This window comes from Seriola lalandi, unplaced genomic scaffold, assembly GCF_002814215.2.
Source record: "Seriola lalandi dorsalis isolate HSWRI2012SDOR001 ecotype SW California unplaced genomic scaffold, Sedor1 jcf7180002054973, whole genome shotgun sequence".
Taxonomy (NCBI): Eukaryota; Metazoa; Chordata; class Actinopteri; order Carangiformes; family Carangidae; genus Seriola; species Seriola lalandi.
The window spans coordinates 1,105,466-1,129,234 of record NW_019525523.1 but is presented as its reverse complement, the minus strand read 5'-3'; the positions used below and the strand labels follow the sequence as shown (position 1 = coordinate 1,129,234).

Genomic DNA, 23,769 nt, shown 5'->3' with positions numbered 1-23,769 from the left:
CCCCCCCCCCCAGGAAAAACTTCTGGTCCCTCGGCAGCAGACCCATGATGCACTGCTCCCACCTCAGACAGCCCTCAATGTCCTCCAACATGACTAATACACATACTGTGCTTTGCACTTAGCTGTAACAATGACTGATGAACTGCAGGCTCTCAAGTAAAAGGCCATTTCAGCTGGGATAGCACACATGTCACCAACATGCTGTCAGAATATACGAGTTAGTGTAAGCAGGAAATGACTAAGGAGCCTGTGTTTGTATCACAATAATCCATCTTTCATATTGTAAAAGTTAAGATAGAGAAAGATATGTTTTGTTTGGTTTAAAAACTCTTAATGCCACATGTGTCATACTCAACATATTTAAAGCTGCAGCTGTGTTAACTAAATTTATTTTTGGCCACTTGGGGGCAGCGGAAACAAGCTGTGAGCACAATCTTATAAAGTGATAAGGGCCGATATTCCACTGTGTTCACCAGCTAGTCACCAACTGCCTGCTCGTTGTCATTTAGTGCAGAGCAGGTAGAGTACAGTGGGTTTTTAGAGCTTTCTGTCTGAAAACATCACTGATGAGAGCCGTGAGAGGGAACCAAAAAAATAACATTATGGGCCAGAAAACCAAAACAATGAGCTGAAAGACACTAAAACTCTCTATACACCTGAAATGTCACTACAAGCAACCCCTTAAACATTACATAAGTAGTCATTTGATCCATTTTTAACAATGGATCATTAAAGCTGCTAAAATATTTCTCCACTCTAGAAGCTTTTGTGTTAAGTTACAACTTTCAGAACAGGCTGAGGCTGGAGAGAGGTATTCAGTTGTTATTACAATATCTGGCTGACAGAAATATTTTGTCAAGATTTTTGGCTCACTTACACTGACCCCCAACTGGATTTCGCAGTCACACATCTGGACACAGGACTTTGAAAAGTTCTGTTTCAGCAAATAGCAGCTTGTATCCTGTAACTTTAGAGCTTGAAGCTGCACTGAAGCCTCTCTCAAGTTTGCATTATCAGATTCTGGAGAATTAAAAAAAAAATCCTCTACTATTATTCCTGTTCATAAATCTCCCACTGGTTTTGCTCAGCTCAGCTATAGGATATAGCGACTGTGAGGTCGTACCTCAGCAAACAAAGTGATTCTGTACTCGTGCTGAGGCAACACATGTTTGGGAAACTGTGGATTTTGGTTTGCTCCCTTTCAAACAGAGTTGTAAATGCTGTTTGTAGTGGCGGTGGGGGGATGTAAGGGGCTTCTGGGTAAAACTGATGGTTGTAGAATGACATCCTTAGATGTGGGTAGTGTTTGATATCGGTTTAATGGTCTAATTTTCTACTCATTTGGGAACATAAATGAAAGAAAAAAGGAGTAACTTATCAAAAACTAAAGCAGCGGTTGTCACTGAAGTCACGACAATTTTTCCCATTTTCTTGAATAGTAAATCTTTGAGTTGCTACAACTTAAAGCTATAATTTTGTGTGTGCTTCGTCACAGTCCCCACCAATGCAAACTGCTCTCAGGGAATACAAGGATATATTTTCTAGCATAAGCATCACTATATCCTCCCACGTTTTTCTTCTTACACCTCCCCACCTATGTGCAACACCCCACCCCTTTCCTGCACACAGGCCGTCCTGTGAAAACTTGAGTGTATAAGACCCCCAACCTGCCTCATGAGAAATGGAAGACGCCTACACACACTTCCAGTCCCTCTGCTCTTACACACCAACACCCCCCAACAAGACAGAACCAGAAACAGCTGAACACAATTAGGACAGACTGGCTTTAAACTCCACTTGTTTCCCTAAACACAGCAATATAGGCCTGAAGAGGAAAGAAGGGATAACAGTGACAGAGTAGCACACATCTATTCAAATATATTTCTAATCTATCAAATAATTTATACTATTTGTGCAGTTTTGGCATGCTGGCAAAACTGTTCTTTTATGCAGAGTTATGTTAATGTTTACATTTGCAGCAAACCAATCTTGGAATAGTTCTTTTGGGTAATGTTTTCTATAGATGGGTAATGACAAATCAGGAGAAATGCCACAGATAAATATCCCTGCACCTCAAAGTAAGCAGCAAAGCTAAGAGACAAACTGTGAGAAATCCTAATGTCTCCATTTTACACTGCGTGGAATATTCTTATCTTGTAAAAGCAAAAGGCTGCTTTTCTTTGTCCTCCTGTCTCACTGCACTGTATCACTAATTCCAGCTTGTTTTTGTTGGAGCAGGGACAGCACAAGCTCCACAGAGAAAGTGTGTTGCTTTAACAGAATCTGATGGAGACCAAAACTTCCTGCTGAAAATGCATTTTTCCTTATGCAGTAAATTCAGAGATAATCATAATACCTTTCTAAAATTATAGCCGTACAGGGGTGGAGGACCCTTTTATTAAGAAAAGGCAGTAATAAAAGAAAGTAAAAGTCCTGCATTCAAAGTTTTGATTTCACTTTTACTTACTGAGAACTTCGTTTTAAATCTTACGCAATAGTTTTAGGAAATACACTTCTTGTAGTAAGTTAGATGGGGAGATCAATACCACTTTCATGTCTGTGTGGTAAATATGAAGCCACCAGCTGATTATCTTATCCTTGCATAAAGACTGGGAACCCCATTTTAGAGGGAATCATGTGTCAGTTTATTTCTTGGCATATTGACGTTTTTACACTTCAGTTTTCGTATGTACAGTACATGATAATATATGTTTGTATATGCTAATTATTGAGCTGTATAGGTACAGAGTCGGTTATCTGTTTCCTCCTGTTTCCACTCCCTAACTAAGTTAACTGGTTGCTGCTATTAATCCATTAAACTACCAGAAAGAAAACAGATAAGTGTATTTCTCTATTATTGGTTTGAATGTTTCTCTATAACAATAAATATTTATGACTCAATAAGCAATGGTAAAGTTTACATTCCGAAAATTCAATATTTTTTAAATATATACACTCAAAAACTCAATATTGTATACCTCATCAAACTCTCTGTGGGTGTGGCCTGGAACATAAACACACAACCCCACACCTGTCAATACATATTAATTAAAAATATTGTCAAATTCTTATCTGATTGGTGCACGCTCACAGACAGACATGACATCACCATTTTCCAAAAGAGGCCCACCCACTTTAAACCAGCAAAAAGAGCACAGAGAAAAACACAAATACTGAAATCAGTTATTCCTAACAAATGACCAAATCTGCTCTCCCTTTGGCAGAGGTTTGTGGAGTAATGTAGGACCCAATCGCTCATCATATAAAAGCTAACTGAGAAAAAATTGGTTCAAAGTAAGTAGTTATATATATGTATATAAAGTACAGAAGTTATATCAGCAGAAACAAATCAAAATTAAAAGCATCCATTAAGCAGAATGGTCTCTTTATGATTATACAATTAATTTTATTCATTTATTTATTTTTAATATATATGAAACATAACTAGTAGCTATAGTCATCACATACGACAAATGTACATTTTTCCGTTTGAAATGTCCTGGATTAGAAGAATAAAGTAGCATAAAATAGAAAATATTCATAGTGCCTCAATATTATACTCAAGCACAGCAATTTGTTACTTGCCAACAACTTTGCAGAATGTGTGAAAATGACACCTTTCTTTGCATTTTAAGGCAGCAACTCGTAAAAGAAACATTTCCTCCAGGAGTCGTCCGACAGGAGTGGCTGTGCTCTCTGACTGAAGATGAGATGCAGCTGCCTGTCAGCTTTGTGTGAGTGGGAGGGAAGGGAAGAAGGAGGGATGGAGGGGAGGGGGGGGGGCCAGATGGACGGGAAGCAATACAGGATGCTGTATTGAGGCACCACTTAGTGCTCTTCATTAAAGCTATATGACTTAAGTATAGTGTCTAGAGGGGCATGAGACTGATGGGCTTCCAAAGAAACAATTGCTCAGTTCTAAAGTATGGATGATGAATCATGAATCAGACATTAAGTGACCACCAGCGAATGAGTCAGAGACTGCTACATTTAAATATAAAATATACATACTCATCAATAAGTGTAAGAATAATCATGTGATGAGATGTCTAAGCTTAAAATAAGTTCTGAAACCATACACTTCATCCAGATATAAACAACGTCACAGTAGTTTTGAAATTGTGGTTATTCAACAGCTGTTTTTTCAGCTCACGGGGGAAAAAATCACAAGAGGACAGAATGGGATCAATGTGTTTCAAAACTTGCTGCTGAGCTCAAACTGTTACATATCGGCACTCCAGAGCACATGTGAGCCGAATCAGACTCCTGGCATGTTTTCTGCACGGTCATAATGTGAAGCACATTTTCTCAGAGCGACTGGCATGTGGAGAGCCCAGAGAGCCAGGAAACAGCTGATGACGAAGGATTAGGTCTGGGTCAGGGGAATGGAGCCGAATGGGCCGCGCCGCATCAGGGCCCGGGGAGTGGAGCTCTGCTGTAGTACATACCAGCAGCCTGACGCACAGGCAGAAAAATCCCCATCGGTCAGGAGACAAATGAAACTTCACTTTGTTTTACACATCCATGCTATAAAGATCCGTCAGACTACATCTACTGTTTTCAAGTTGGTTCTGTGAAATGTCTTGCAAGAGGCATCCAGCTGATGGGGAAATTATGTTATGAAGGTAACACAGGCTAATACCGTTGATGGCAAAAGTATGACATGCATGCAAGTTTCCAACAGCTCATCTGCAGCAACAGTACTAGGCAAAGCCTGGACCAAAATATCCACAGAGCCCGAGAACTTCAAAAGAAAACTCCTAATTGAAGAGGAGGAGAACAGCAGGCCGACAGCACACTGTTTTTATTATGACTGATGCTAATTCAGATGCTCCCATATCCAAAAGGTCATCTGTAAACAGAAGAAGGATGTGCAGTCAACCAAACCGACAACTAAACACCGCAGCAGCCATACATAGGAGGGAAGTGGGGAAGCTTTCAGGTGCAAAACATATGGCGGGATTAGAGTGGAAAGACATGCATGCCACACGTGCCTCAGCCATGAAATAGCTCACAATGCTATAATGTAACTGATTCCAGGTACTAAAACCTTCTCCTGTGATGAATGGATGGAGATGATTCAACAGATTGTTTATTTGTGCTCGGCTCCACGTTCCTCAGACGAGACGGACTCACCGGTTTATGAAAGATTTACATTTACGAAGGGTGACCGAAGCAATTAAGCTTTAAATTCAAGCTGGTATGTGTTAGTACTAAAAGAAGATCTATCCGCAGTTAAAGGGGACGCTGGTGACAGTGACTGATGCCAGGTCTCATGGTATCACTGCACAGCCACGGCTTTTCAAAGAGCTTCTCCCTGGAGCAATGCAGAGGGGACAGGCACAGGGGAGGAAAGAGACTGATGGTTTAGCGGTGAGGACCGTCAGTTCACTCGGGGTGACTGAGGAGGGCTGTATAAACAAGCCCTTTAGCAGTGAAGCACAAAGTGGAGCGCATACAAACAGCTTGTACTATAAAGGCCAGTGTGTGTGTGTGTGTGTGGGTGTGTGTGTGTGTGTGTGTGTTTGTGGGTGTGTGTGAGTGTGTATGTGTGCGTGAGTGTGTGTGTCTGGGACCCTGGGATACCTTGTCAAACGTATTCTCTTAGTGAGAAGATAAACATTGTTAGAGTTTCAGTATGTAAAGAGTGAAAAGGTGTCTATGTACAGAGATGCAAGCCCTCACCATGTTGGTGTTTGAACAGGTTGTTCACACTCTTTCACATTGTAATTCCTGTTGTGTACACACTCAAGTATGCGGGTAACAAATACCACCAATTCAGACACATTACCATCAACTAGCAACAACTTCACACAACAAAACAGACTTTGTTTAAAAAACTTTTCTAACAGAATTTTTTGTCTTCAGGTATTAAATCAGATAGTTTTATCAGTTTAAATCAAAGAAAGTTATATGAACCAACAGCGCAGAGTTGTGAGGATGAGGTGCATCCTCTCTGAGACGGACAGCTATGAAATTCAATCCGTCACAGTGGGCTTCCCATGCAGGCTAAGTGAATTTTCAACACTTTGTACAGCACATCTTCACATCTGCCAACAGCTGCCAAGCAGCCGTGACTAAAAGTAAAATCCCTGACAGTGACAGAGAAGTAAGACCTCTTACCTTCAGAGTGATCCTAGATGCACAGACAAGTCTTTCCTCTCTGTCCGAGGAGGTTGCCGGCCAGCAGTCGGTCTCCACCTTGTGAAATCGGAGGAGAGGTTTCCAGCTGGTTGTCTCTACAGGGGCTACTGCTTCAGATGTATAGATCCCTCAGATGTTCAGAGTCTGAGGTTAATCTCTGCTGTCCCGGCAGTCCGCTGGAGGAGGTACCACTCTGAGCCAGGCTGTTTGTTTGGTCAAATCACAGCACCACATGGGGTCTCCTCTCTCTCCACTCTCACACTCTGAAAAAGCCTGCCTACCTCTCCAAAAAAAAAAAAAAAAAAAAAAAAAAAAAAGTGTTCCCAATGGAGACATGCACACTCCTTGCCTGACGGATTCACACCGAGGAGAGTGTCAGTGGTCCAACCCTGCTGTAGCTGAGAGAGAGAGCAGAGGAGGAGAGGGAGAGGAGGGAGGGAACAGTGAAGGGGAGTTGAGCAAAAAGCAAGAGAGGGAAGTTTCAAAAACAAAGGAGTGAACTCAGAAAGAGAGAAAAAGGCAGAGGGAGAAAACTTCAAAATACAGATCGAGTTCTGCTTGTTGTTCTTAGGTAGCAGCTCAGAGGTCCCAAGCTGCAGTGATTTGTTTATGAATGGAGTGGCGAGCAACTGGAGGTGAGACTGAGACAGTCTCTATTGGCAACAGCAATCTGGACCGCATCTAACCCCAGCATAAAACAACAAACACAATAAAAAGGAAGAAAAAGAGTGAGAGAGTGAGTGAGAGGTCCAGGCAGGAAAAAAAAAGGTTTTGGCAGAGCTTGTGGTGGCCTGCTTTGGAAACAAACATGGAGGTCTGAGTTTCTCAGGAAAATAACTTCACTTATATAATCGCACTGCTGGAATAAAGTGTAAACTAAATTAAATACATAGAATAGTTTTAGTTTGAGTGAATCTGGATTTTTCACATGGTGAATCTATTTTTCTCCCTTTTTATTCCATTTGTCCCACTTAAGATAACTCAACACCTCCCTCTGTCTTCACCCGCTTCTGTCTCTTTTCTCTCTTCTCTTTCAAACACGTGTGCGCACACACACACACACACACACACACACACACCATGCAAATACGTCTGTTTTCGACATTGGCTCTCTTCCTAATTTCTTCCTTTCCCAGGATATGAGTGGATGGCTTGAAATTCATAACACAACCCTGCAGCTGAGGAAGGTCTTTTCTCTCTAACAAGGGGTCGGGGCAGACGGGGGAGGAGGGAACAGGGGCTAAATTGGACAGTAACCATGTTCTCCTCTAATTGTGAGGGTAAATCTAAAAGCCCTGCTAGCAGTAATTAGAGAGCCACTGAAGCCCCAGTTATTAAATAGGAGGGGAGCAACACCACGCAGGACTGTCCCACCTTAACGTCTTTCTAATTCTGTCTGTGTAATTAACACCTCCTTGCAATAAATCTGTTCTAAATCCATCCGTTTACCCCCATATCTACATATTTCTAATGCAATGTCAAGGTAATACGGCAACAATAATACACATCACATTCACGTATGCAAATATGTCCTCCACACAAAGTCCTTTATCAGCTGGATATAAGACACACACTGTGTCTAAACATCCTGCAACAAACCACAGCTCTAACAGGACACGCTAGGTGGAAGTTTTAAGACAGACAAGACAGACACGTCTAATACAGACACTGCATTATGTTATTATCTACAATTTAGGATATTGTTACAATGGAGTGGTGAGAAAGAGAACACGAGGGGGTATCTATTGCTTTAAATTTGGCAGCTGTCTTTGTTTATTCATACAGCTTGACAGAGTGGTGGACCACTTAACAAACTGGATGCCAGATCATTCTGCTACAACAATACCCGGCCTATTCAGCCTATCTGAACAGCTTAAGAGCGGTTTCTCTCACCGCTGATCTGGATTGTTGCCATAGCTTAAGTGCAACTAGTGCAACTGTGCTGCTAGTTTGTGTTTTGCTGTGTTTTGGATAAGGCTGGAAGTTATCTCTCTGGGCCCCGTGGAGGCCCCTGCGATGGGGGAGGGAGGTAGAAGCAGGAAGCACCGGGGCTGAGGTCTAGACCTGGAGCTGAACCCGACTCACCTCTGATAGATGAAGATGGATGAAGCCATAAAATATTTGATCTGGACTCAAATCCATTTTAAGCTGTACCGATAACGGGTGCCTGAGTCGGAGGCTCCTCATGGCTTCAACCTGATGACATCATTCAGGTCAAAACCAGAAAATGAAGGTATGTCTAAAATACAACAACAACAGCGACAATCGTACCCATCCCTGTTTCAATATCCCCTCACCTCTCAGGAATAATGTCACTGCAAGCAAAACAATACAATTCAAGCAGCACAGGACAGGATAAATACATTTACTGACTAATCAATCAACAGAAAATCGACATGCAACTACTTTGATAATCGATTAAGCACATTTTTTTTCAAGCGATAATTCCAAACTTTCCTTGTTTTTTTCCAACATAAGGATCTGCTACTTCGGTGTGATGTCCTCATTGTGACATTTTTCACAATTTTTTTTACATTTTATAGACAAAATGTTCAATTCATTCATTCATATTTGGCAAATCAGACAAGCAAATAATCTTGAGTTACAGCCCTAATTCAGTTAACATCATAAAACTGATAAAAAGCCAGACATGAGGAATTAATGAAACCAAGGGCGTCCGGGTGACCTAAGAGCGAGCCTCATCTTGTCAGCTCCTTACTGCAAAGTGTCAAATAAAGGAAACAATGACAGAAAAGTCTTTTAAATAAGAGAGAGACTGAAATGGGGGACGTACAGTAGAGGGAGAATATGTTAAATTTGCACATGATACTTTTTTCTCACTCGATCATGTGTTTTATGTTGTTGTTGTTGTGTTGAGTTGCATTCAGACTAAACTGAATCTTATTGAGTTGTAATCACTTTCCACGTCTGGTTTTAAAGATTCAATAAAAACTTACAAGAAGAAAAATATATTTTTTGTCCATCCAGAGCAGTAACTTGATGTGGTCCTGCATCATGAAATATTACTTAAATCAAATTTGTACGTTGTCTTATCTTTAATTGGGCAAGTCTAAACACAGACATAGTGGGTGAGTATACAGACCACCTCGCACCCTATGATCAAATAAAACGACTGGAGTGGTGACTGATCATACTGAGTAAACTACGCAACTTGTAATAACCACTTTTTGTACTTGTTGTACATTTAAATAATAGAGCCCCTTCTCAACTTTTCAGTGTTTGGCTGCCGTGCATGCTCTCAGGGTTTAGCACTGTTTACTGCTTTCACGCTTTTTCTGTAGACTGTAATATGTCTAAGTGGAAGCCTGGCTGTGGAGGATGAAAGCTCTGGGTGTGTCTCGGCACCTACAGCAGCTCTCTCACACATGTGAGCTTTTAGAATTGGCCAAAGGAGGATATAAGCCTTTTATTAGTTCCCCCTCAATGAACTTGAACGTCTGTACAACTACAAGGAGACCAATGGGAACAATGTTTATGCTGCACTGTTTAAACTGAGTCACTATACATGGCTCGTCCCCTACAGTAACCCTTCATTTAGATAAATATTAAAGATTTATACAGCCTGAAAAAAGCACAGGTTTTTATTTCTGGCACACAGCAGCAGACAAGGGTCATTTAAGGCTCAGTGCAGTCTCAGTCTTGGAGTTGTTCATTGCACTTTGTATTTTGCAAATTGTATTTTGATGAACATTTTCACTTTGGCAGCATTGCTTTTTAAAAACTTTCATGCCAAGTAAAACACCTTTGAATTGAACTGAAAAAAATGTATGTATGTTATGTAAGTGCTAAAACCCCATCCCTTTATTTTTAGCCGTGTTGGTTCTACTTATGATCTCAAGTATTTCAAGCTTTTTGCAATAGACTGGACAAGTTTGATGTTTATGTTGCACTTGCTTTAATGTTCAGGCCTGTGGCACTTTTCTCTCCATTAGCATGAGCCTGCCTCGTGCTACCGGCTGACAGCTGTTATAGCTGATAATGAGTGTTCTGACCAAGATACTGGCATGAATCTTTTATGAATGTTTGATCAGACTTGAGATGCAGATGAACCCACAGACAAACTTGTCAAGTGGAATATACAGTTCATTGTATGATAATCTGAGTGCATCAACTGATTGTGGAAAAGTCATAAAGCCTGCAGCAAGTTGGATAAAGAATAAACTTTGGACATATTGATAATATAGTATGTTTGTAAACAGCAAGTTTGCGTCTATGTATGACTCCAGGCCTGGAATATTACCTGCTTGTATTTAGTTTTTTGCTGCCCTCATGTGGTTGTTTTATGCAGGGATCTAGTGGAAAATAGAGCCACTTGATTTGAATGGCTAATTTCTGTATTTGCTATATATTATAGCAGACTATTCACATATATGAAGAACCCAGAGTGAGTTTGGAGAGTGAGGAAATCATAAATAGCTCACCATTATCTGTTTCTCGTGTCACTCCATGAAGAACAAAAGTCAAACTGTTTTTTGAGACTGAAAACAGGAAGTAGTCCATGTTATCTTTTGTTCAAACTAAACAGTTATTGGGAAATATTTACAGGTGTACAAATTTATCCACAACACCTATTCTTGTTGAACATACAGTATATGACTTGTGCTTTTCAGGCCACATGTGTCTGACATCTACAGTTACTACTTTAGAGATTGACTTTAACATTTAAAATATACAATTAGCTTGTAAAATGTGTCACTTTAAGCCTACGCAGTAATGCATCAGTAATAATAACGTCACACTGTAACACTGATGTTGTTGTCTTAAGTGTGCTTCTGATATTTATTTTGTGTAACTAAATGTAATTAATTAAAATAAAACGAACTTCATATCCACCACATGCCTGGACATGTAGAGAAATATTTAAACCTTAATGTAGGGAGACAGCATTTACAAAAATTATGTGCAAGGTTTTCTGTTGCCTAATTAATACCTCAACAATAATACACGCTTTTATATGTTCTTTTACATATTACGATTTTTTTTACATTGAGGCATTGGTTTTAACCACCACCACCACTGAGCCAACTCATATTTTAATTTTACAATATCTGTGCTGGTTATCACATGAGCCTTACATGCGCACGAGCGTGCACGGCGCGCTTACATTATATGAGTGGCCTTATCAAAATGATCCACCAGGGCAAACCGGGTAAATGAGGGTCAATGGCCTCATGTCGCCAAGACGAGTGGGCAGGTGGGTCGCAGGTAAAACGTGACGTCATTATGATACTTTTGAACTCCTTGGCAGTAAATCTATAAAGGTGTGTTGTCTTACTGCACAGGTGGTTCAGTAATAAGCCTTACCTTAGACTGAAGTGAAACCAGAGCGCCAGAGGCTGCCGGGAGTAAACACGGAGGCCTAACATGCGCCAGGAGGTTTGAATCACCGAGGTCTACTGAGAGTCACCCTACCTGTCTGGACGAGGCCACCGGTATGTACCCCAGCTCACAGTCGGTCAGACACCCGACTCAGGCTCTGTCAATGAACAGTCAGTACATTCCGCCTCCGTATGACTTCACCGGCTATCATCACGTCCAGGGAGTCGGTGACCAGTCAACGAGTGCCTGGAACCCTTTTTACTCTCCCCGGGAGGAGTATCCGTACAGCTTCCCGGGGTCAAGCCCCAGCGCCGGGCAGATCAGCTTCACCTCCCCGGAGTTGAGCGGCACGCCCACCGCCGCGGGAGGAGGGTCGTACACGCCGTATAACTTAATCTCTGGACAGGACCCTTTCAGCTGCAGGAGGAGGCCACATGAATCCATCAGACCGTCCGTTTCAGGTGGGACTTCATCATAACATACATACTGACCTTAGAGGTCAACATGTTGGCTTGTTGTAGGCTGCATGGTATGATTAAGCATTGGCCTCCATCTTAAAATATAATTATACATTTAAGCACTTGACTGAGCTGAGAAATGCTTTTCTTTGAAATATACACCTGAAGTTGTCATCTTGTTTCTGATCACAAATCAGATCTTAAATGCTATAAACAAGCAGGATGTGTCATCTAGATAACACCCTATGATTAAGGAAGCTCAAACATAATTCTTGTCATGAGATATGTCCGTAGTGCAGTCACATGACAAAATGAACCTTAGCAGTGGAGTGGGAGTACAGATGACAGATATGGTAAAACACATTTTCATTGACGGGAACAATTTCAACATAGTCAAACTAGTCTGCACACACATTCATCAAGCTTTTCACCTCTCCCTTCCGCCAGCAAGATGTCAATAAAAAGTTAACAGTGGAGTCTACAGAGGTGTAGCTCCCCACCCTCTCTGTCCACTGGGTGGGTGCAAAAGGGTTACAGACAGGCTAGATAACACGGTCACTGCAGGAAGACTGCAGAAGTCAAACCTCCTCTAAAGGCCCTCAGGCCTTATTGATATCTGTGTGTGTGTGTGTGTGTGTGTGTGTGTGTGTGTGTGTGTGTGTGTGTGTGTGTGTGTTGGTCTTCCTCGATCGATGCTGTCACTTGGTCCAGATTTCAGATCAGTAACTCACAGACTCACCCTTTCCGAAGAGTGTGTGTGCGCTTGTCTGTGTATCCGTGTGTGTGCGTGCGAGAACACGCATGTCAATGAATAGCTGCCTGTGTAAACACCTATGTAAACACCACTCACGGTGATAAGGAGAACCACTGATGCAATGCAGTGGGGAGTCTTTACATTAGTTATAGTTAACGTGATTAATAGAGTTGATGAGGCTTTAAGTGGCGCCTGAACTTGAACATGGCACCAGACATCTTCACATTAGTCATTTATTTGGCCACGACTCACACTACACATGTCTCACTGACATTATAATCATTCCTCTATGTATTACTATAACTGTTAGGAATGAAGACAAACAAATACACAGTAACAGATAACACCCTGTTTACTTACATTCACCCAATCAATCATCCAAATTTGTTTTGTTGTGTAATTCAGGATTGTTTTTTGCGTGACATAGGAGGGAAAACTCGCACTAAGGACAAGTACAGGGTGGTGTACACTGACCACCAACGTCTGGAACTGGAAAAGGAGTTTCAGCACAACCGCTACATCACCATGAGGAGGAAGACCGAGCTGTCGATGGCACTGAGCCTCTCCGAGAGACAGGTGAGAGGACTGGAGGGAATTCAAGTTAGGGCTAGAGAGGTAAGTAGAGAAGTGGGTGGAAGTACAGGAAGGGTTACGATGCAAGACAGGTGAGAATCAAAGGGAAAAATCAACCCCAAACTCTTTAACATTGTTAGAAAGCTATTAGCAATTTTAACAGATGGTAAGATTATTTGACCCTCAAAACCTATAACTACTGTAACTACCGCTGAACAGTAGTCACTGTTGCAGTAACAACTGTGGCTACAATTACAGCAAACACAGCAGTTATCAGTAACTGCATAAGCCAGTGGTGGTACCACACTAAGTATGGCTGTGGCACTAAGACCGCAGAGTGTACTGGATTGAGCAAGCGTGTGTTTAGTCTCTGACGAAATCAATTTTTCTTTGGAAAGAGACAAAAATCTACTATTTTATCTTCAGTTATATAATCTTTTAAGGATTGGGCCCAGGCAGACGTATTCAATCATGATATTTGACGGTTAAGAAAGTGTCCTACAAATTAAAGACTGTAATAAGGCAGAAAAATATTTGTCAATATGGGGGATGTGGCTGGATGAAGTGACAGCTGTCTTCCGTATGGTTTGTTTTCGTTGACCACACTAGTTCCTGTTTTTATGTTTGTTTTCGTTGCTGAGGGGTGGGGTGGTTCAGGGAAGGGAGAGTTAGGAAATGGGTTGTTTCTTTTTTTAATGTGATTTACACCATTGATACTGATAGCTGTATATTTTGTCCCCTCATGTAGAGTTAATGCTAACACATCACACATTAGCAGAAAGTTCTTCAACAATCCCATTTGGAGAAACCAGCTTTAAGATAGAAAACGTCTGTAAACCGTAATGTCATGTGGCTAAACAAAGCATTTCACATAAGTAGCATTAATGGTGAAACCCTCACTCCGGCTTTCCTGATGCTGTTATTGTTATTACTGTTTTTTTTCTGTCTACTCATTGCACTTGTTAAACCCACAGCTGAGTGTGATGGTTGCAGCACCTTAAGTAATTCGGGGAAAGTTGGAAATTACATAACAGGAGCAAAAGTAGATTCAGCAGCGCAAGAGAAAGTTAGTACGGAAAGCACAATCATTACAGTTTGTCACAAAAATGTCCCACTCAAGATACCAAATCTGCAAGGCATATGAAAAAGCGGTCATGCGTAATCACTTGCGGTTTTTATGACTATTCAACTGCCTTGTAAAGATGTTATTAGATATCTTATGTTTGTGTTTCTCTGTGTTTCAGGTGAAGATCTGGTTTCAGAACAGACGCGCCAAAGAGAGGAAAATCAACAGGAAGAAGCTGCAGCATTCCCAGCAGGCCTCTACCACCACACCCACCCTACCTGCACTAGGTGGACACACTGACATTCATGTCACCACCAGCCCCAGCAGCAACATTCTGTCTGATGCAATATCAGAGGAATATTAGGTGGATTTCATATGGAAGACTCATGGAGCATCTGATGTGTACATAGTTGGGTTTTTTTTATAAGTTCACCACAGAATGAATGGAGATGATTCAACATGATGTTATAATGCTGCACTTTCTGCCTCTCACATTAACAAGCACCACTGATCTTTTGTACTGATCGTCTCTTCTGGACGTTTGCTGACCACAGGACTTTAACTTGTCACTTGTCAAACGTACGTGCTGTGTTTACGAACTGGTGGTTAAAGTGACAATGAAACTGTGTTTTCAGAAGTTCCTCTCTTTAACGTACAGGCATGTTGAAATGTTCTTGGTTGATGGAGAAAGAGAGGATTTGTGCATGTACTGTATATACACGTATCTGCAACCTGACCAAGAAAAGAGGAATGGTGTGTATTTGTTTCGTCTCTCTTTCTTTTTGGTCTAACTATGTGAGGGAATAAGTCTCAAAATCATACTTGAGCAGAGAAATTAAAATGGTTACAGCAGATTGCGTCAAGATATCAGACACCAGCTTCTCACTTATTTTTAAGGGAAGTAAAATTCAACAATTCTTTAATGCTCTTTTCTTCTTTCTATCTTCTTTCTGTTGAAAATGTAGGATATATCAGAGGAACCAGTGGGTTTCAAAAAATAAAAGAAGTAAGAAATGAAAATGCGGATAAACGGGTGTAAAACATGACATGAAAAACATCTGGGGTCATTTTTCTTTATTTCATTCTAAATCTTTTTGCAACATTGTGGTAAAAGCAAGGACCTGAGAGGAAATGTGTTTAAAAAGGAATAAGACATTCAGACGGCAGTGTTTAGCCACATCCTGAAAAACAGCTGTAGATAGTTCAACCACACGACTCACAATCTATGGTCATTATACTGCTAAACACAGACTTTCAGCTTAATCATGAACCTGTGAGAAGATTTCAACTGAGGAAAGTCAGTGCTTCCCTTATGTATGTTTGAAAAATAAGTATGTATTACACATGTAAGAAATGTTAACACACCTGCACATGTTGCTGTTTGTAAGTCACTTTAAAGAATCGGAAGGAAAAATGACAAATGTTGCAATGCAAATTTAGTCCCAACCAGTCAACCAAGGACTGCAAAAACTGTTTTAAAATAAACCTCTGTACCACAAACTTGTGCAACCCATGTGTTTTTGCAATTAGGGTGTGCACTGAAGGATTTCTCTCTTTTCTCTTTCAGCACTTGTTATTATTTGTTCTTTAATTATTTTTTGTGGGTTTTCATATGTTGAAGATGAGGTTTATGGTGGTTTTGATGTTTGTAAAATACCTTTTGCTATACATTTTTGTAAAGAAGAAAAAAAGAAAAGAAAGCACCAAGGTTTATTGATCAGGTTAAATTATTTTCTGTTCATTAGCACCAACCACACTCAGTCAGCTGTGGGTCTATTTGCTTTCACTGCACCACAATTGTCTGAAACATTTCAAAAGAGACAAGTTTATTCATAACTTCAGGCCCCAAATGAAGACACGCACCAGTGGTATAAAGTACCTGGCCACTAATGTATTCATTTAATGAAATTACGGCCAGAGATTACCAAAGTTTTGCACCATACGTATATATTAATATGCTTCACTACAGGACTTCAGTGTAAGAATTCAGCTCCTGGCTTATGACAGATGTTTTCACAGTAACCTTTATATCTTTCTACACTGCATTTCTTTAATTTCTGTCGCATAGTAATCAGCTGTACTGTACACATGTTGAATATGAAACAAAAAAGAGTGCTGCATCAAACAATATTTTTGTTTGTTTGAACTGGCACCAATCAAAAGTCTTAGTTTTATAGTTTAATGGCTTTGGCATGGCATGGTAACATCACATGAATGTGTCACGACAATGATAAAATCTCCTTGTTTTTATAAGGAAAAAAGTAAATGTTCGATTGTGGTTCAACCAAACCTATCAAGAGTTCAGGTGCAGCAGCTTAATCTCTTTGGATAAACTATGTAATGCACATATTAAAAGGTGAACAGCTGAAACAAAGCTCAACAAGTTGTTACCCACACAATTATTATATTGAGTAAAGTAGAACTGGCTGACTGATCAGATGGCAAAATGATACTGCATCACTGGAGCAGGTTTATTACACTTCTCCTGTGTTGTCAATTATTTGCTCAGGAGATTATGTCAGTCAGATGTTCAGATGTGTTTCAATGAAAAAAGAAGCTCAGGTGGTTGTTTAAGGACACTACAGCTATCTTGGACCATAAATGCCAATTTTATGGCACTGTGAATCAGCTGAATAGAAGTCCATGGTTGGCAACCTTTAAACCCTTAACCAACCATCAAATAAAACCAAACATGTAACCTGTCTTTAATTAAACCCACATTAAACAACTAAAAGCACAGCATGTTGACATAACTACCAAAGAAAAAAAAAAAGACAGAAAAATGATTAAGACTGGAAATCCCCATTGAGTGGATGCTTAAAACAGAAGTGACAAAGTATTGAAAAAGTATGCAACAGAGAGGAACTGAAAAAAAAGACAGAGGGGGACAAAATTTTCCAAATTGGGCCCCTCATCACATCCACTCCAGCACCACCCCCCACCCTTCCACCGTTAGCTCTAACACCGACACGGTCAATTCCAACCCAGCTCTTGGCCATTACCCTTTTAGTGAAACAGATGGGGTCTCTAACAACCATTTGCAACCATAGAGGGTGATTTTCTTGCTGACTTAAGGCCCAACAATTCGCTAATTGCAAGCATTAGAAATACCAACTTAACAACAATAAGTATAGTTATTCAGTGCAAGTTATTTCAATCCAGGATTTTTGAAAACATTAAATTTCTTGTGCTTTGCTGTCTGTTGAAGTCTGACATACTGATAGACAGAAAGAATGTAATGCTGTGCTGTTTTATGTGATTAAAGCACTCCTTTCAGGAAGGGAATTATGCTGAGGAGAACGTAGTGATCAACCTCTGCTCATTCAAGGTTCAAAGTTTTGATCCGTCACATGTTCATACAATAAAACCTTTGAATCGTGAATGAGCAGAAGAGTTACTGGTAGCTTACGGAAATCCTCCTGTACGAGCTTACATCCTGCCCATGAATGTGCTCTGTGAATGTGTCACTATTAAAAATGGCTGTAAATGACATATTAATCTACTTGATCTAGCCCTCAGTTGTGTGTAGCTTCATCTAATTTTGGACAAATAGCTGTACATTTTTTAAATCATAAACATTTATGACTGACTATTAATACTAAAACATAAAACATCTAAGTCAACAGCGCTGATTTTCTATTTACTCCAAATAATTAGCATGAATATCCACAATGTTTCACCTCCAGCCTTGAAAGTTGGAGTCTAAAATAATTCAACATTTATTCAAAATTAATCAGTCATCACAAAGTTAAAATCTTACTATTGTTCAGTAACACTGATATCTCCATGTCAGGTACACTCTAAACTGGAAGCCACAGAGAAATAGAGATTACATCAAACTAAATATAGGAAATGTAGCTTGATGGTGTTAAACGATAAGAAAACATCAAGTTCCTCTTAAACTACACACTGTACAAATATAACAACAAGTTCACTGAAATCTACAGCAGCACTTTATTTGTTCTGGTTCTCCCCAGAAGAAGACACACTTTTTTAAAACGTGTCTCTCCAATACTGCTGCTAACTCACTGTATTAAGTAATAGGTCATTGTAAGTGTAACCATTTCAAATTTCAGAAGTAACTGCATATATTGTAGTTGCAGGCAACACCTACTACCATCTACTAACACACAAACGTTAACTAACTTGTAGTCTACCCCTGACTTTATATAGGCAGTGTGATTCAAACTGCTCAACCCCACTCAAACTTATCATTCCATTAAAGGAATATGTAAAACTGTTAAATGTCACAACTGGTTTGAACACCCTGTAATGAGGTTTTCTTAAATATCACACCCTGAAACTGATAAACTATTTTGTAAGACTGACAGCTTGTGCCTGAGAAAAAGCAGAAGTGCTTACATCACAAACCACATACTTGCTATGTTGAACTTCCAGAGAGACAAGACATTTCCTTCTTCTTCTTTCAAGCTTATCTTTAGGCTAGAAATTTAAGGGAAGACAGCACGGTCTTGTTTGATGTTAACTGCACCGAACTTTTGATAAATGTAATTTTGCAATGCAAACTGTACCAGAGGATATTAAATATACTTCAACTAATCTATCCACATTTCTTTAATAAATACATTTTAATTTAAGTAATTGCAAACTCTTTCACTTTGACATCAAGTTAAAAGTTGCCTTTTTAGATCACATGTAAACAGAGATGGTTGACCAACATAAACATAGTGATGACGCCTATTCAGAGAATACGATAGATGACAGTTTGTGTCTGTCAGTATCACTGTAGAGTAACAAAACTAAATACACTGTAATGACAAATTTCTTTCATTGTCATTGCAAGTTTACAGTGTTTTGACTATGAAATACATGTTAATATGCTCATAAATTAAGGGAAAAGGTAAAAACAAGAAGGGAACTTCATGTAAAGAAAAACATTCAATCATTTTTTTGACACCCATTTGACACCCAGTCACAACCCAGGAGTACAGTAGAAGTAAAGAAAACCACAATATGTGTGCGCTTTCATGGGTTGTATTGTCCTAATGGGAAATCACATTAAATTAAGGTTCAAGTCCTCCAGACAATGAGCCCTTCAAATCACCTACGGACCATGGCGTACACACAGTTATCTCCTGTTGGCTCAACAGGCTGCCGAGATCGCTGTGAAAACTTGACTTGGCCGTACTCCACCTCCACCTCCTCTCTCTGCTTCACCTGCCCCCTCTGCCGCTGCAGGATCCTGACATCCGCATAGGTTAATTCCTGATCATCGGCTTCCTCTGCAGAGAGGAAGAAAGAAGTGTCACAAACACATCATATTCAATGTGGTATGAATAGATATACTTAGTGATAAAAGTGGAGTGTTAAAGAAATACTTCAAACTACTCTTTTAATCTATGGGTAGACGAAGCGACATGAATGGGAAAGTTTTGTTTTGTACCTTGGGGTTCGTTGCTTTTCTTTTTCTTGTGAGCATAGATGACGGCTACACCGACCACCAAGAGAATTACCAGCGCTGCGAGTGCACCAGCCATCGCCTGCAAAATGGCTGTTTCAGTAATAAAAGACACAAGAGACATACGTGTTGTTAAAACAGCAAAAGCGTCAGGTGTTTTTTACAGAAACAAAGTAAAAAAAAAATGGGGAAATGACATCAATGAATCCACTGCAGCAGAATTGTTGTCACTTACTAATGTACCATGGGTGATTTCTGCTCGGGGAAGGCACAGTTTGATTGGAGGATGTAATAGTAATGGAGGGCTTATTTGACTCTGTGATACTGGTCTCCTTACCCACAGTAGTGTCTCTGACCGTGGTAGGGGCTGTTGTCGGCTCAATACACAGTGTGTTATTGGCTGCAAACACCCACTGTGATATGTGCGTCCCATTAGACGTGCAATTAATGTAGATGAAGCCTTATGGGAAAGAAACAGATTAACCATGACTGATGTACAGAGTGACCATAATCATCAATGTCAATATCATCAAGCTGTTTTCATCTCATGTTCTCACTCACCACAGTTAGATATCGTCTCCTCTTTGGAGACATGGCTGACATTATTCTTGACTGAGCAGACCAGACGTCCTGAGACGTGTTGTTTCAGAGTGATGTTGTTAGTCTCATGATTTCCAGAGAGGAGCTCAGTGTGTGTCAGTGTGCGTCCACCCAGAGTCCAGCTGTACTGAGGACTGTCCCCTCCCTCAGAGGAGCAGGACGCCCTCATCTCTCCCTGGGACAGACACTCAGTGACCAGCCGGACAGACGACACAGGAGCTGAGGAAAACACACTCACTGGTTTATGTTGCTATCAATAGGTATAAAATACAGATATGTGGAGACTATGAGATATATATAGTTTATCAGTACAATATGAGATATATAAATATTACTAAATTCTCCAGTAAGTAGAAGTTATTTACCTTGAATGAACAACTGTAGAGTCCGAGGCTCTAAACTCTTTCCACTGGAATCAAATGTTTCTAGGGTATATACACCACCATCAGTCCTGCTCAGGTCATTGATCCTAAATGTTCCATTACTGGGAGTAAAGACGGATCTGTTTGCTATCAGATTAGAGTCAATCCTATTCGTTTTCCCGTTGAGTATTACTGTTGTGTTGAATTTCCATTGGTATTTAGTTATTTCTGAGGCGCTGTCCATCAGCCGGAGGACCACAGTTCCTCCCAAAGCTCCATAACACTGAGCTGCATCCTGTCTGCCGTCACAGTAGATTTCCACACCTGGAACTTTTAGAAAAATAGATGGTAAAAGAAAATCCTAAATATCACAGTTTTGATCATGTCATTTACCACAAAAAGACCATGACAGTGTTTTATATATACTCAAATAAAACAGAAATAGTGCATTTGTTGCAGCTGTGTCTCTCTCACACATTGTGCAAACAGGCGTTCATGGTTGTGCAGCTGAGCATTACAGAGGTTTAGCTAACACAGCTATTTTCCCAGTAACCACAGGCTTTTTTCCACTGCAGACATTTTGACATGTCACAGTGGGAAAAACAGAAGTGTATAATGAAATGAACAATGGCTGAATTCCATTTAGCTGCTTCATTTTCAGGGTCCTGGTGTTGTACTTGCTGGATCACTGACACACTGTACAGGTTCACGGGGCCACGTGAACAGAACAAACCCATTGTTAGTGTTGTTAGTAACACCTGAGGTTTTCCTGTTATGACAAGTCAAACACCAGCTTGAATCTTACTGTATTTTTGAAAAAAAAAATTATAAAATGGTGCAACAGACATATAAAATATTACAATTATTAGGAATAGTGCATTTTTTTTGTTTTGTTTTGTTTTGTTTTGTTTCTAATGTGTAAAGTGATGTAAGGGATATTTTAAGGGGGGATTCAGGTTCAAAGGGTTAATTAAATATCTGAACTGTAAACAATGATCTTCCATCCTGAAAAATATTATTTAACAAATTAATCTGTCATAATTGGTATATTTACCATAAGTGCATTAAATGTATGTTCAATTAATCCTTGGAACAAAAAGACTAGATGTGATCCCATTGCTGCATAAAAACGCATGAGCACAAAACATATTATCTATGTATTAAAACAAGAATTAATAAGTGCCACATGAAAAAAGTCTGAGCAGCTCACCATGAGAGACTCGGAGCAGCATCAGCAACAGTCCAACCACAGCTTTCATGTCTCCTCACTGTCCAACCTCTGTTGACCCCGTCAGCAGCTTTCAGACAAACTCCTCTTCACCTACTTCACCCAGAGGCAAACAGCATGTGTCCTGCTAGCGATCAGCCACAGTGGAGAATGTGTGAAAACTTTGATCAGGTGGAACGTTCTTGTATTCATCTTTTTGTGGGCAGAGAGAAGAACAGGAAGTGATATCAGTTTCACTTCCCCTTGAGCCTATAAAAAGAGAGGCTCGGTGTTCTTGATGGACTGAGCAGAGGGGAGAGAAACATTCCTCCTTCATACGGAAAGAGGATTTGAAATGTGACATTTCTGAGATGTCCACGTGCCATCAAACTAACAATTACAAAATGGATCCTGTTAGCTGATTTGTCTCTCCATGTCATCTTTTGTGACTAAATAAGTATACGATTCATCATGGTGCATATTCCTCATCCCTTCACATATAATAACAAATTAAAACTGAATCATAATTAACAGCCTGAGGTTCTGTCTCAACCTCTCAAACTGCCCTAAACCCACCAGCAGGTCATTGTTACAACGCCATGATGAGCACATAAAAGTTATTTAGACACAAAACAAACAATACGTGAAATCTTCAGATATTTAAAAAAAAAGATAAATTTCAGATAAATGTGTGAAAATTCTGTGAAGGACATCAAGAACGTGTTTGCATTGGATTTACATAATGGAGAATAATGTTCAGCCAGTTGAGGAAATTGTTTTTAGATGAACAGACACCACTGAAGTGTGAAGGGTTACATACTTGAAAACACATTGTCTGTAAAATAAGGATTAGGATCCACTAAAATACAGTTGAAAAAATTGAAATTGATGTGAACATGAATCTGAATTTTTATAATATGATTTTGAACATTTGATTACTGCAGTAATAATTACTGTAATATCCTTCTTTTTTTTTTACACACCTTTAACCTCTAGATGGAGTGGTAAAACAGCAATCGACAACATCAGTCTTTATTATTGGACAGTTCATTCCTTTGTTGCCTTTTTTTACAATACTTTCCATACTATCCTTATAAGACCACCTAAACTCTCCTGCTCTTGACGAACTGAGAAAAAGCAATATTCTGACATCAACCTGAGATGGGTCAAAATGAGTGTCGAACTTTGAGGCAGCTTATTCGTACAAAAAAATAGCTACGAGCCAGTTTAACAAATCCAAGTCTCTGCTCATCAGTTGTCTTCACAGCTGCCAGCTATATTTGAAATGTATTATTTCCAGTGCTAAACTTCTGCAAACTTACAAACCAAAACATCTTGTCAAAAAACTTCCTGGAGACATCTGTTTATGTCATTTTTGGTCTGGGTTTTTTTTTTTTGCTCTCCCAGTTACTTCATGTCAAAGGAAGAAGATTATTCAGATCAGTTGGTCATTTCAGTTCCTCATTTGCAGTGGAGACACACACACACAAGATGCTCAAACATTACACTTCACTTCACGCTCTGCTCTTTTCTCACATTGGTCTGAGCCTCATGTGGTTTCTCTGTAATGTTCCTGGTTTGATGCTCACCAGCTAAATATATTATGTCGTCCTCCGCCCCCTCTCTCTCTCCCTTTGTCGTCGCCTTAGATTAGGTCGCCCTCTACTGGCAGCTTGTTTGAAGGCAAATGGCTTGAAATATTCAAAGGCTCGACACATTGCACTTGTAGCAATTAAGCAGGATTTTTCACATGTAGTATCTAGAGAAGCAGACTGTTTCAGAGAAGCCTCTGAAGGCCGTATCAGCAAAATGAATGAATGTACTGCTAATGCAAATATTGTTTTAA

General features: G+C 40.0%; 3 protein-coding genes across 4 annotated transcripts in view; 1 reads left to right on the top strand and 2 right to left on the bottom strand.

Moving 5' to 3' along the window:
• The window catches only part of pdgfrb (platelet-derived growth factor receptor, beta polypeptide), a 27,628-nt gene extending 21,120 nt beyond the window's left edge, over positions 1–6,508 (bottom strand). Inside the window, exon 1 of the mRNA XM_023396170.2 lies at positions 6,124–6,508. The gene's annotated coding sequence lies outside the window, so the exon portion shown is untranslated. The remainder of the gene's footprint in view (positions 1–6,123) is intronic.
• A 4,967-nt stretch (positions 6,509–11,475) lies between these two features.
• Positions 11,476–15,095, top strand: cdx1a (caudal type homeobox 1a). Its single transcript, XM_023396232.2, has 3 exons — positions 11,476–11,945; positions 13,124–13,272; positions 14,514–15,095. Exons 1-3 carry the CDS (start codon positions 11,600–11,602, stop codon positions 14,697–14,699), a joined length of 681 nt encoding a protein of 226 aa, XP_023252000.1. The 5' UTR covers positions 11,476–11,599; the 3' UTR covers positions 14,700–15,095.
• A 3,797-nt stretch (positions 15,096–18,892) lies between these two features.
• Positions 18,893–22,114, bottom strand: LOC111646675 (uncharacterized). Of its 2 annotated transcripts, none has more exons than XM_023396229.2 (6): positions 21,927–22,114; positions 20,720–21,046; positions 20,316–20,573; positions 19,990–20,214; positions 19,740–19,847; positions 18,893–19,578 (listed from the first exon to the last, which is right to left on the bottom strand). In XM_023396229.2, exons 1-6 carry the CDS (start codon positions 21,973–21,975, stop codon positions 19,397–19,399), a joined length of 1,149 nt encoding a protein of 382 aa, XP_023251997.1. In that variant the 5' UTR covers positions 21,976–22,114; the 3' UTR covers positions 18,893–19,396. The 2 variants fall into 2 exon arrangements, with proteins under 2 accessions (XP_023251997.1, XP_023251999.1); XM_023396231.2 differs by having other exon boundaries at positions 20,092–20,214; positions 21,927–22,111.
• Positions 22,115–23,769: the final 1,655 nt, after the last annotated feature.